This window comes from Narcine bancroftii, chromosome 8 (genome assembly GCF_036971445.1).
Source record: "Narcine bancroftii isolate sNarBan1 chromosome 8, sNarBan1.hap1, whole genome shotgun sequence".
Taxonomy (NCBI): domain Eukaryota; kingdom Metazoa; phylum Chordata; class Chondrichthyes; order Torpediniformes; family Narcinidae; genus Narcine; species Narcine bancroftii.
Window position 1 is genome coordinate 91,632,345 of NC_091476.1, and position 12,767 is coordinate 91,645,111.

Below are 12,767 nucleotides of genomic sequence, written 5' to 3' on the forward strand. Positions count from 1 at the left end.
ATATATCTGTGGGTCCAGCTAAGTGTATTAATCACAATCACAGCATTCTTGTTTAACCACAAGTGCTACAAGGGAATTTGTGTCTCTTAAAACAGATGTGCAGAAAGTGACAGAGAGCCGCAGTATTGCCTATTATTCTAATGGTCTACTCGATGAAGAATTGTTCCCTTCGTTCTGATAGTAGTATTTATTTTTCTTGGTGAACAGACTTCCTGTGGTCCTGAGGTGTTATTGAGGCCTTATTTGAAGGTTAGTTGTTGATAATTTTTGCATGGCTAGCATAAAATGAAGTTATTGGAAAAGTTGGGCGTGCAACCACAACTTGGTCCTGTACTATTATTGAAAGTCAGCTCAGTTTATTTTCCGTATTTTTCAGATGACTGTTCATGTTTTAATAGTGGTTAGTGTAGCAGTTAGCACAATGCAGTTAGTGTGCCGGGGACCCTGGTTTGATTCCGGCGCTATCCGTAAGGAGATTGTGCGTTCTCCCCGTGTCCACGTGGGTTTCCTCCAGGTGCGCTGGTTTCCTCCTGCATTTGAAAGGCGTAAGGGATTAGTAAGTTAATTAGTCACATGGGTTGTGTTTGGGGAGCACAGGCTCGTGGGCCAGAAGGGCCTGGGGTTATCCTGTATTTCTACATTTAAAAAAAATTAAATAATTAAAATTAAATTTCTCAAGTCATCTGTGAAATGCCTCAGTCAAAAGAGCTGCCCGGTTGGTTTCATCTTCAGCTTTTATCATGTCAGGTTCAAGAACAGTTTGGCCATCGGGGTTTTGAACCTCCTCTTACTACACTAATAATAAACTACCATCACACAACAAAAAGGCCTGTCTGTACCATTGCAACACCACATTTTTTCTTGCACCATGATAACTGTGAATATTTATTATCTTTCTTCTGTGCTCATTTCTTTTCAATTTAATGTGATTATTGTGATTTTTAACAAAGTACCTGTTTGGCTGAAGCAAGTAAGGATTGTGATACATATGTACTTTGAACCATACATGTGACAATAAGCTCATTGTCACAATCTCTTTGTGACATTGAATGAAACTATTCCAGTTCATCAAGGCATTGCCTGTTCATACAGTATTCCATTTCCCCTACTCTCCCGGCGTTCCCTTCATTTCCCCCCAGATTCGAACTCCCTCCTGTGTGTGGGGACCCAATTGCAGCAGTGAATGACCCTAATGTTTTTGGATTGTTGGAAAGAACAATCTTTCCACATGCTCACGTGACGTGAACTCGCATGGTTGCGGGAGAATGTGCAAACTCCGCACAGACAGCAGGGGTCGGGGTCAAACCAGGGAGCGATGAGCTTTACAAGCTGTGTCAGTGTGCCACCTGCCAGACAGCTATCTGAGTACCCGCATTTACAAATCCATCTGCTAAAATGGAGGGGAATGTCATTGCTCAGGCTTTAGTTGCCAGTTTTGTGACTTTTTAATTCTTACACCCACCAGTATTTTTGAAGGTCTCCATTCAACAAAGATCTCTCTGCCTCCTGGTTAAAAGGTTCAGGGTTATTTTTATTGTTACATGATATTCTTCAATTTTTGTCTGCCGTAAGGCAAATAATGAGCATTGGCCGGTATCCCGAACAATAGGAGAAAGAGAAGCAAACAAGACTCCTCTCATAGACACTGAGTGCCCGGGGATTTGCCTCCAGAACTTCTGCAGCCTGTGCAACCTCTCGTAGACTCCTGTTCAAACCATTGGGAACCCAAGCACCAGATTCCAATCTCCAATACGATCAGGAAGCCTTTAGCACCCAGGGTCTTTTGGGAACCCCTTCTCACCCTCAGCGCACTCTTGACTCCTGGTTCAGCTACCTGGGTTTCCACGAGCCGGTTCCCAGCTGCCCGTGCGGGCCCTTCAGCCGTCAGTCGCTATCAGCCCACAGCCTGTGTGAGCCCTTTGGCCGCAAGTCACGCAGAGCCCACAGCTTCTGTGGGTCCTTCAGCTGCAGAGTCCCTCGCTGGTCCTGGCCGCCATCCTTTAGGGTCATCTCTTAGGTCAACAGATTCTTCAGCATTCTGTATCTCCAGATGATCAGATAGCTTGTTCTCCTAGCCTCGCTGGTGGTGGTGATGATGAGAAAAAGCAGCTCTTTGTTTTGTTGTCTTCTTGAGCAGGCTATTGCCAGTTGCATTGCAGATATTGATTCCTGAGGTGTTTACACTTCAATCACAGCAACTATCCTTAATGGATCCACTCAATTAGAATGAATGATTCCCTTTTGTTTCCTGAGGGATCAACAAATCCATGGCTATTTACAATTAAGCAATATCCACTCTCCACTATGAGCCACTGGCATTTTTAGCTGCTTAAGGCAGAAAATCCTTTCATAAGAAATTTCTCCACCTCCCCCTTTTCAGCAAGGCGAACCCTGCTGCAGTTGAGGTAGAGAATGGAAGCAGCAGAGACTCCTCTGAGGGACACTGAACGTCCGGGGATTTGCCTCCAGTGCTTCCGCAGCCTCTGCGGCCTCTCGTAGACTCCTGTTCAGACCATCAGGAACCCAAGCACCAGATCCCAACCTCCAATAGGATCAGGAAGCAGTGGGACCTTGGCAATTGCAGTCCTATCCCTGGTTATGCTGGTGTGGCACAAAGGTACTACAGGTTCGCTGCCAGGTTGCTGACACCATGAAACATGAGACAGTCTGCAAGCAATCAAGCTGCTTGAAATTGGCCCAGATAGGGCTCCCTTTACCTTTCTGTCTGGCTCCTTCTGTGCTGCCTGCTCCAATCATCCAACTGCCATTTCCTCCCCCCACCCCGCCACCCTCCATCCCCATCTTCTGTTGGAGGGGCTCAGCCAAAGGTTCAAGTAAGGGCTAAATTTTGCTATGTCCAGCAAATGACAATAAAGCCCTCACCAGATGGATTGTCCGGGAGTGGTGCAGATGCTGATGTTACTCCATTACATCTGGCTCTTCCATGGTCAGCTACAGTGGATCTCAGCTGCTTTGGCTGGACCCGAGATGAGTGTGGTTAAACCAAGCTAGAGAGTGTGATGGCATGGTGTCAGGACAACAACTTCTCAGTGTCAGCAAAACTAAGTAATCGACTTCAAGAAGCAGAGACGCTCATATCCCTGTACATATAAACAGTGGAGATATTAGTACCTAGCACTAACTACCCATCCTGGTCGAATCACTTCGATGTTACAACTAAAATTCTTCACCAAAGACCCTACTTTCTCTGTGGAAATTCGTCACGTGTCTCACCAACTTTTACAGATGCACCAGAGGACCTATCCTGTCAAGACACGTAGCAACTTGGTACGGGAACTCCTCTGCCCAAGACCACAAGGAACTGTAGAGGGTGGTAAATGTACCTCATTCCATCACACAAACCAACCTCAGCTCCATTGACTCCATCTGTACCTCCTGGTATCTTGGGAAAGATGCTCACATTTTAAGTCTTCATCCCATCCCGACAATATCATTCTTTAACCCCCTTCTATTGAGTAGAAAATGCAAGTTCTTGAGGACACATGTCTCCAGATCCTTTCCTATCAGACTCTTGAATGGATTTCTCAATGGCAAAAAATATGATGCCCTTGCAGTGTCTTTTATAACTACTTTTCTCTATTGCCTGCACTATGCTTTTGTACTTCTCTGTACACTCTGCACTGTTTGACACACTATGGTCTTGCTTGTTAGTTTATTGTTGCATAATCGAAGAGTTGACTTGCCTTAATTACACGCAAATCCAGACAGGGGTAAATCTACCTGTAGAGGTTTGCAGATCTGTTGTCACTGTCTTTGACAAACCTTAGCCTCCAACTAAATTGCTCCTCAGAAAGTTGAGCCCAAAATATCCACTTGGGGAGGGATAGGATCTGCTGGAATGGGCTTTTCTCTTCTTCCCTGGGCTGCTGGATTTCCCCCCCCCCCCACCCCGGAAACCCTCATGTCCAGCAGCTCCAGCTTCTGTAGATCAGCCAGTGGGACCCCCACCTGAAGCTCCAATGGAAGGGGGTTGCATGCAGATATACCAATGACCTTGCCTGAAGTCACTGTTGTCTAAGAGAGAAACTTCATTTACCTATTCCCCGACATGTTCGGCTAAGATTGTAGAAATCACCATTTGTGCTGTATAACATGGGCTCCTAGAGCTTGTATGATTTCATAGAGATGAATGCAAGGAAACCAGAATCCTGAGTGAATGACCAACAATTTGTGTATTGGAAAATTGGGTGGCACTGTAGAATAGCGATTAGTGCAACACCATTACAGGGCCAGCGACCTGGTTCAAATCCAGCACTGTCTGTAAGGAGTTTGTACGCTCTCCCCATTTCTGCATGGGTTTCCTCTGGGTCCTCTCGTTTCCTCCCACTTTTTGGAAAAGTACAGGGGTTGTAGGTTAATTGAGATATTTGGGCCTTGTGGGCGGGAAGGGCCTGCTACCGCACTGTATGCCTCCATTTTAAAATTTAAATCGTAAAAATATCACTCAGACTGGACCTGTCAGTGCTCTAAACAAGCATTGCATGCAGGTTAACCCCACTGTCTGGACCAAAAAAAAGATGTTGTTCCCAAATGCACATCGTGATCAGAAGGCCTAGTCAAATTTCCCAAACGTTCACAGTTTTCAGCAGTTAACTGTGTTTCTGAAATTTACTCCAGAATTAGCTCTCTGTTGTGAAGCCTGCTGGTCCGCCAGTTCTGGGTAAGATTTCCTGTCGTTCAAGAAGAGAGGGATACACGGGTCAAGAGGGGGGAAATTTGGCCAGGGAGTCAGGATGAAAACAGATGGTTTGTCATCAGCAGTTTAAGTTTGCTCCGGTACCTTCCGACAGGAGGCTGCATGGAAAGGCTTTCATCCCTCCACTATTCATGTGCGAGGAGGAAGACTGTGAGGATCAAAAAGTTCTTGACACATTGCTAGGGTACTTGTTGGCCAGTGAGAGTAGGAATCATCTCATGAATCATGGAAATTAACCCATTGAGCAGTGCCAGATCATTCTTCTATAACCCCGCCCCGCCTCTCTGTCTCACAGAGTTCTTGTGAGGAATGGACTTTGCTGTACAGCTTTTAATCATTCTCTTCATCAACATTTTTAACTGGCAAATATAATACTCGTCAGGGACAAGTTTGAAAAAATAAATAACAAAGGCATCATCTCTTATTTACTAAAATTAGTATGCCTTTCGTTATTGAAAGGTTGAAGTTTAAACCTTGGAGCCCTGATGCTGAGTGATATATGAGGTGAGAGAGCTGCTTGACAGATTCTCCTATACATTACTTCAGGCCCCAATTACCACTAATTCATGCAATTGGAAGACTTCATGAGCTTGTGGGCCAGGCTTGGCTGCATGTCCTAATGAGGCCCTGAAGGGGGTTAATGATGATCTTGTCCATGGACTATTGAAAGCAAGAGCCTCAGTAATTTGTACTGCTTTAGATATCTCTAACAACTCTGCATTCTTATGGTATTTGTCTGGTTAAGACAGCAAACAGATCATGCACTGTGTTTGTCTGTCATTGCGGAGGATGTTTGCTAAATGATTTGATCCTTGCAACAAATTAATTTTTAATTTGATTAAAGGTTATTAAGATTTCTCAGTCTCCGTTGTGCAGCGGGAGTGCCCTTAATATTTGACTGAAGGACGCACTGCAAACAAATTGAAAGCAGCGGAGGAAAGAGTGGCTGCTGAATCGACGTACCATGCTGCTGTGGTGATTAAAAGTTATGTGACATTTTGTTTGGAGTTATGGTACATTCAGAAAAGTCTTTTAAAAAATATATCAAAATGATGCTTACTGTCCATCCCTGTACTCTACACAGCTTAACAGATCCCAGGGTTGAACAAATGAAAACCAACTCCTGGAACACCTCCAAAAATGATCCTGAGTTTATTGTCACTTACATTGTACAAGGTGCATCAAAGTTCTTACTTGCTGCAGCCAAACAGGTTCTTCTTGGAAATAAAAAAAAACCCATAAGAGTATATTTTAAATTCAAGAGAGATAATAAATATAAAAGATATCTTGATAATAAATATTCACAGTTACCCAAGTACAAGCGCAAGAAAAAAAACCCAAGCGGTGCTACAATTGTGCATTTGTGATGTCAGGGCACTCCATGTTAGTGTACAGACAAAGCAGAGGTGATCCCAGTGCTTCTGTATGCATTGGAAACCTGGACAACATGCCGACGATATCTGATGGCATCTTAAGTATCAGCTGGGAAGATAGAAGAACTAATCTCAGTGTGCTAAATGAAGCAAGAGCAACAAGCTTTGGATCCTACGTCATTAAGAACCAATGAAGATGGAGAGGTCATGTTGTTCGGATGGAAGCTGAAACAAATCTACTCCAACCTTAAAGAAGGCAAACATAAAAGAGGTGGACAACAGAAGAGATGCAAAGACATCTTAAAATCCAATACGAAGAAATGTAACATCAACATCAATATTTGGGAAGCCAATGCCAAGGCCATGAAACTTTGGTAAACCATCAGCTGAGAAGGAACAGCAATTTTCAAAGCCAACAGATGTGCAGAACTAGAAGAAAAGAGAAGTAAATGGAAAGAGAGGCAGCAACAACTAAAACCCGATCTGCCATCTGGAACGACCTGTCCTGAATGCGGAAGATCTTTCAAAACCAAGATTGGATCCATAAGCCACTTGAGAGCCAAAAAATGGATCAACAGAATGAAGTCCATCATTCTTGACCGCCGAGGGCTAGTCATGATGATTAATCTAACAAGGGAATGTTCAAGAGCCTGATGGCCATTGGAAACAAACTGTTCTTGGTGTTGGACTTGATGAACTAATGAAAAATATTTGCAATAAGTCATTTAGGACATGGTATCAGTGAATGAGACATTTCCATTGATTCCAAATGGATATGATGGTGGGATAATGGTTAAGTAACTAGAAATGTAAACCAGAAGCCCAGACTAACACTTCAGTAATTTGAGTTCAAATCTCAACGTAGCAACGGTAGAAATCATATTAATTTTAAAATGGAACAATCTAGAAGTAAAAAAGCAAAACAACTCCTCTCATGAGTTTACAGATTCTTGTACACATTTCTGATTCATGGAAGTCCTTCTGGGACGATATTGCCCCAACCATACATAGGCTGGCCTCTACATGACTTCTGTAGCAGGAAGTTGGCTTTTAACTTACCTGGTGGAACATAGTCTAGTAAACCACTCTGATGTACTTCTTGAAACAATAATATGATTTTAACTGAAGGATTGACTTGGATACGGTATATGGACCCATAAAAATTCGCTCTCAGTCTTTGTTGACTTCCTTACAAATGGCTGGTGCATGAAGTCTCAACACATCAATTGGGAGAGCTGTTCAACAGACTAGGAATAGGGGAGTCACACTCATAGAACCATGTCCTGCATACAACATCCCAGAAATAACCATTGCAACCTATGGATGTGTCTTTGAATGGCAGCGCAGCCAACATGATATTAGCTAAGATTGCATGCTAGTAACCGCTAACAGTTGCATCCTGGCATGGAAACATTCTCCATCCTGACTAGGAGACATTCCCTTCTGTCTCAGTTTACATCCTGGAACACCCTATTCTAAATCACTTCACCAGAAAGAATGTAGCATTCCAAAAAGATGGCTGAGAAGATCAACGACATCTACAATGAGCGGTTCTTAAAGAGGGCTCAGATAATCATCGAGGGCCCTTACCATCAAGCCCACAGTATCTTTGAGACACTACCTTCAAGAAAGAAGTGCCGGTGGATGAAAACCAGGACTGTTATGCTGGGAAACAGCTTCTTCCTTCAGGAGGTGACACTGTTGAACAATCCCAGAAGCCCGTTAAATTTTTAAAATATATTTATTTTAGATCGCTATGTATGTATGTATGTCATTTGTGTGTTGAGTGGTACTGGGTGTTTGTGCATGTGCACTATGGTCCAGAGATGCTTTTTTATTGTGCAATCAGATGACAATAAATTTGAACTTTAGCAAGCTACCATTTGTTCAAGGATAATTATAGGAACAGGCAATAAATGACAACCTACATCGCAAAGAATGAGGGTAAGAAAAACACTTTGGGTGTTTGTTGAATTATGACAATGTAGCAAATTTCTTAAATTGATGCACCAGTGCCTCAGTTAATCCTTCAGTGCCTGAACAATTTATTTGAGTTGATTAAAGAACATTAGTTTCTCATTTGGTACTAATGCTCAAATTATTGAGACTTCAATTATTTGTTTGCGACCTGTGGGACTTCCTGGCATGTGTCAGCATTGACTTCAGGAGTCATGGCTTCAAGCTGCACTCCAGAGATTTGGACATGTAATATAGCCTGGAACTTCAGTGCACTACTGATGGAATATTGATGTGACTTCAAATCTCTTGGGTGTATGTAAACAAAAACATGGTTCAATTTAAGTAGATTATTTCATCATTATTAGTTTATAAAATTATGATGGACATAGATAAGGTAAATAATCATAGATTCCCCCCACCCCACCCCATAGTTGGCAAATCTAAAACTGGAGGACATAGGTTATTTTTTTGAATAATAATACATTTTTTACCACAATATAATTACATTAAATTATAAATTATTTCAAAAATAATATATCCTCCCACCCACCTCAACCCAACCCTAAAAGGAATAAAAAAAAGAAAAGAAAGAAAAACCATAAAATGCCAAGAAAATAAAACATTTATACAGAAAAGTCTACTGGACATTACTAAGAATTGAGGTCTTTGGGGATTCAATCATATGTAAAAACCAAAATTTTGTAAATATGGGCTTCATATTTTCCAAAAAGCATAATATTTATCTCTCAGGTTATAAGTAATTTTCACTAATGGTATACAACCACAAAGTTCTGCACGTCACTGTTCCATGTCTAAATCTATTTCTGACTTCCATGATATTGCAATACATTTCCTGGAAACTGCTAAAGCAATTAATACAAATTCAGTTTGATAAATATTTAAATTAATTTCGGCCTTATAACGAATATTACTCAGTAAAAATAACATCATGTCTTTGGGAATATGACCCCAGTAATTCATCCCAAAAAATTGCCTACTCCTAACCAAAATTGTCTAACAGGAGGACATAGATTTGAAGTGAGAGGGGGATGATTCAAAAGGGATCTGAGGGGTACCTTCTTCACACAGAGTAGTGGGTATAATAGAAAGAGCTGCCAGAGGACGTGGTAGAAATGGCTACAATTGTCATATTCAAAAGGCATTCAGAGAAGGGGAGGTTTAGAGGGATAAGGGCCAAATGAAGGCAAATGGGGCTATCTTGCTTTTCATGGAAAGGTTCTACCAAAGGGACTGAGGGTCAGTGTCAAGGGGGATATCTGTGGGCATTGCCCCCCCAAATGAGGTTCTGTGCCCCCTCATATGGTTGTAACCATCGCTCACCGTCAGACCCACCCCCACCCCTTCCTGCATCACTAGCGTCTAGGTTGACACATGCTAGCAACTCTCCACCCACTCCTGGCCACGTCACCAGCCCTCCCACCCCGAACGAGTTTATGAGCATACCACTGTGCCCCCCTCCCCGACATGCTAATGCCCCCTTGAGCATTCGTTGTGGTGACCACCCTGAAGGGGATAGATCTCTGCTGTAGAACTACATGACTGTAATGTATTCATTTGAAAAATAAGGCATTTAAGAAGGACAAAGTTCAAGTTTATTGGCAGAATACATTTAAGAAAGGGGTTGTTGCAAAGCAAGAAAAAAATAAAGATCACAAAGTGAGTTACACAGTATTTTAAAATTGAAGTTCAGAGTCAGCTATAGAAACATGTAATCCAATTGAAAAAAGGAGACAGGTACCTCCATCAATGCAGCTCTCATCCACACTGGTGCTGGTTTCAGTGTAATCTTTTCTTTCAATCTTTTTCTTTCCACTCACATACCACTTTAAGTAATCCCAATGCCATTGGTGCTCTGTGACTAGGAAGGGATTGCTTAAGGTGGTATGTGGGTGGAAAGAAAACATTTGAAGACCACTGTTTTAATTGTACCTCATTGACTCGTTATGTGCATGGTTTCATCACTCCAAAGGAAATGGACCAGTGACAATTTTTCTCAAGCAAAATATTGCAGCAACAATTGGATCTAGAGCAATGATTGTCAACCTTCCCTTCCCACTCACATCTCACCTTAAGCCATCCCTTTCTAATTACAGAGCACTGATGGCCTCAGGATGACTTAAAGTGGGATGTGAGTGGAAAGCTGCATCTTCGCTCCCCATGGGGCCATACCAGCGGCAGCGCTGCTGCACAGCATCTCCAGCAGTGCCACCATCTTCTCAGTCCTCTTTTAGCTAATTATTTTCTTTTTTTTTAACCTTCAGTACAAGATTTTGGTTTTTGTCGATGGTCAGAGTTTGGTATCCAATCTTTCCAAGATCTCTTTATTGACCTCTTTTGAACAATTATCTTCTAAATTTAAAGTAGCTAAGCATCATTTTTTTTTAGATATTTACAGATTAGGATCTTTTTAAATTTATTGGTATTAAAGTTCCCTCAAGATTCAGAATTAAAGATGGTGGAGAAGATTTATAATCTTAAACTGAATACTAAAAAGTTGTTATTAGTTCTTTATGAGTTATTATTGATGCCTTGTGGTAATTCTCTGGACAAGACTAATAAGCGATGGGAGCAAGATTTTCAACAAGGATTTTCTGATGCTACATGGGATTCTGTCTTGAAATTGGTTAATTCAACTTCTCTATGCGCCCGACATCCATTATGGCAATTTAACTGAGCTTACTTCTCCAAAGTTCAATCGATTAAATAAAATTTCTCGTCAAAGTGTGAGGGATGTAAGACTGAAGAAGGCACATTATTTCATATGTTTTGATCATGTTCCTCACTTTCCAATCATTGAAAAAGTATCTTCCGAACCTTATCTTTGGTTCTTAATGTTAATTTGGCTCCTAATTCTTTTTTTGCCCTATTTGGAATAAGTCAGTCAGCTGATACAAGTGTGTCCAGGCTGCAATCCCATGTAGTTGCCTTTGCTCTTCTTATTGTCAGAAGAGCTATACTGATGAGAGGAAAGGATGCTGTCCCTCCTACACAGGCTCATTGGTTCTCTGATGTGATGACATACTTGACTCTGGACAAAAGTAGATGCTCTACTAATGTAATGAACCATAATTTTCTAAATTTATGGGGTCCTTTCCTTAATTATTTTCAGGGTTTATAAGATTATTGGATCTCAGTTTTACAGTTTGGTGGTCCTTTCTTTCACATAATAATCAAAAGGGTTTAGATTATTAGAATAGTTTTTGTTTTATATACATTTTGGGTTTTTTGTCTCTTTCAACAGTTGTTTACAGCTATTCTTTAATATATGTTTACTTTGTGGATATATGTTCTTGTTATTGCCTACTCTTTCTCTTTCCAATATGGAATATTGGAATATGAAAATCCCCTCAGGGATTTGAGAGTGTAAGCCAGAACCAGTCCGAGTGACATTCTCCTGAGTGCAGACTGGGGCAGCTGTGCCCTCTCCTCTGTGAGTGTTACAGTGAAAACTGGCATCTGCTGGGCCCCTAAACTGGTGTAGATGTTCTGACAGAACTGTCGTTCCTTTTCACTCTAGCATCCATACCCGACAGAGGACGAGAAGAGACAGATTGCTGGCCAAACAAACCTCACCCTCTTACAGGTCAACAACTGGTAAGAGCTCTTTGAAATTTATGCACAGATTGATAAAGCGTATTGTTGTATTTCCATTATTTAATGAGCCTGTATCGTCCTTGGAGAAAACCAGACTGAAAATCAAATAACTATTCGAGTTCAGGGGTTACAAATCCTTGCTTCAGGTTTGCAAGTTCAGTAATCTGGTGGAATAAATCCCAGTTGAGGTCAGCTCATTTTGTACAGGCACACTCAAGTTAACAACCTTTCCTTTATATTTTGATTGCAATGATTAAAGAATTTAAACCCAAGTTTGAAAACTTTCTGCTCGACTGATCCTGAACGTGTATAATGCAGAGACAATTGAGTATCATGGCTGCAGATAACTCAGTTTCCAGGGAAATCCAGGGATTTCAGTGGGATTTATTACCTGGGGCTTTGCTCTTTTCATCGCTTCCAGACTTTTGGCCATTTAAGATTAACATATAAGAAATTCTGTGTAACGTGATAATTAGGGATGCATTTAGTGTAATACTAAGCGGGGAACATTTCTCATCTGCTGTTCTTAAGAGAAGTATAATATTAATTAAAATTTACAAGCTTGGTTTAATTTTGGAGTGTTTCCTTAGTAACAGTGGGTGCAGCGTTCCTGGAAATTTATGGCTAATATTCATCTTCTGTCACTGTGACACAGAATGCACATTGAAATATCAGGCCGTAAATGACAGTCCTGGTTTCTGACTGTTTCAATTGAATAGAATTTACAAGTTATTTTTGGTTCGGGAAAGGTATTCATCAAAATTTATAGTACATTTGGCCACCCAGGAGATCCCATTTCCTTGCACTCTTCCCGAGTTCTGCAATCCTTTCCTCTTCAAGTACATGTCCAAATCTCTTTCCAGTTTCATCATCGCGTCTAGACTGCTCCCTTTCTGTTGGTCGACTTAGGCCACAATTTTTTGCTGCTTTTCTCTGGACATTTGTTTATTCCGCTTGTTGTTGGGTCCTCTGGACATTTGTTTATTCCTCTTGTTGTTGGTTCCTCTGGACGTTTGTTTATTCCTCTGGCTGTTGGTTCCTTTGGACATTTGTTTATTCCTCTGGTTATTGGGTCATCTGGACATTTGTTTATTCCTCTTGTT

At 41.4% G+C, this 12,767-nt stretch overlaps 1 protein-coding gene across 6 annotated transcripts in view; it reads left to right on the forward strand.

The window, feature by feature from the left end:
- The window catches only part of pknox2 (pbx/knotted 1 homeobox 2), a 542,571-nt gene that overhangs the window by 508,097 nt on the left and 21,707 nt on the right, over nucleotides 1-12,767 (forward strand). For all 6 annotated transcript variants that reach the window (XM_069894493.1, XM_069894489.1, XM_069894488.1 and 3 more), the window contains one exon: nucleotides 11,588-11,664. In XM_069894493.1, coding sequence (XP_069750594.1) covers nucleotides 11,588-11,664 — 77 coding nt within the window. The remainder of the gene's footprint in view (nucleotides 1-11,587; nucleotides 11,665-12,767) is intronic.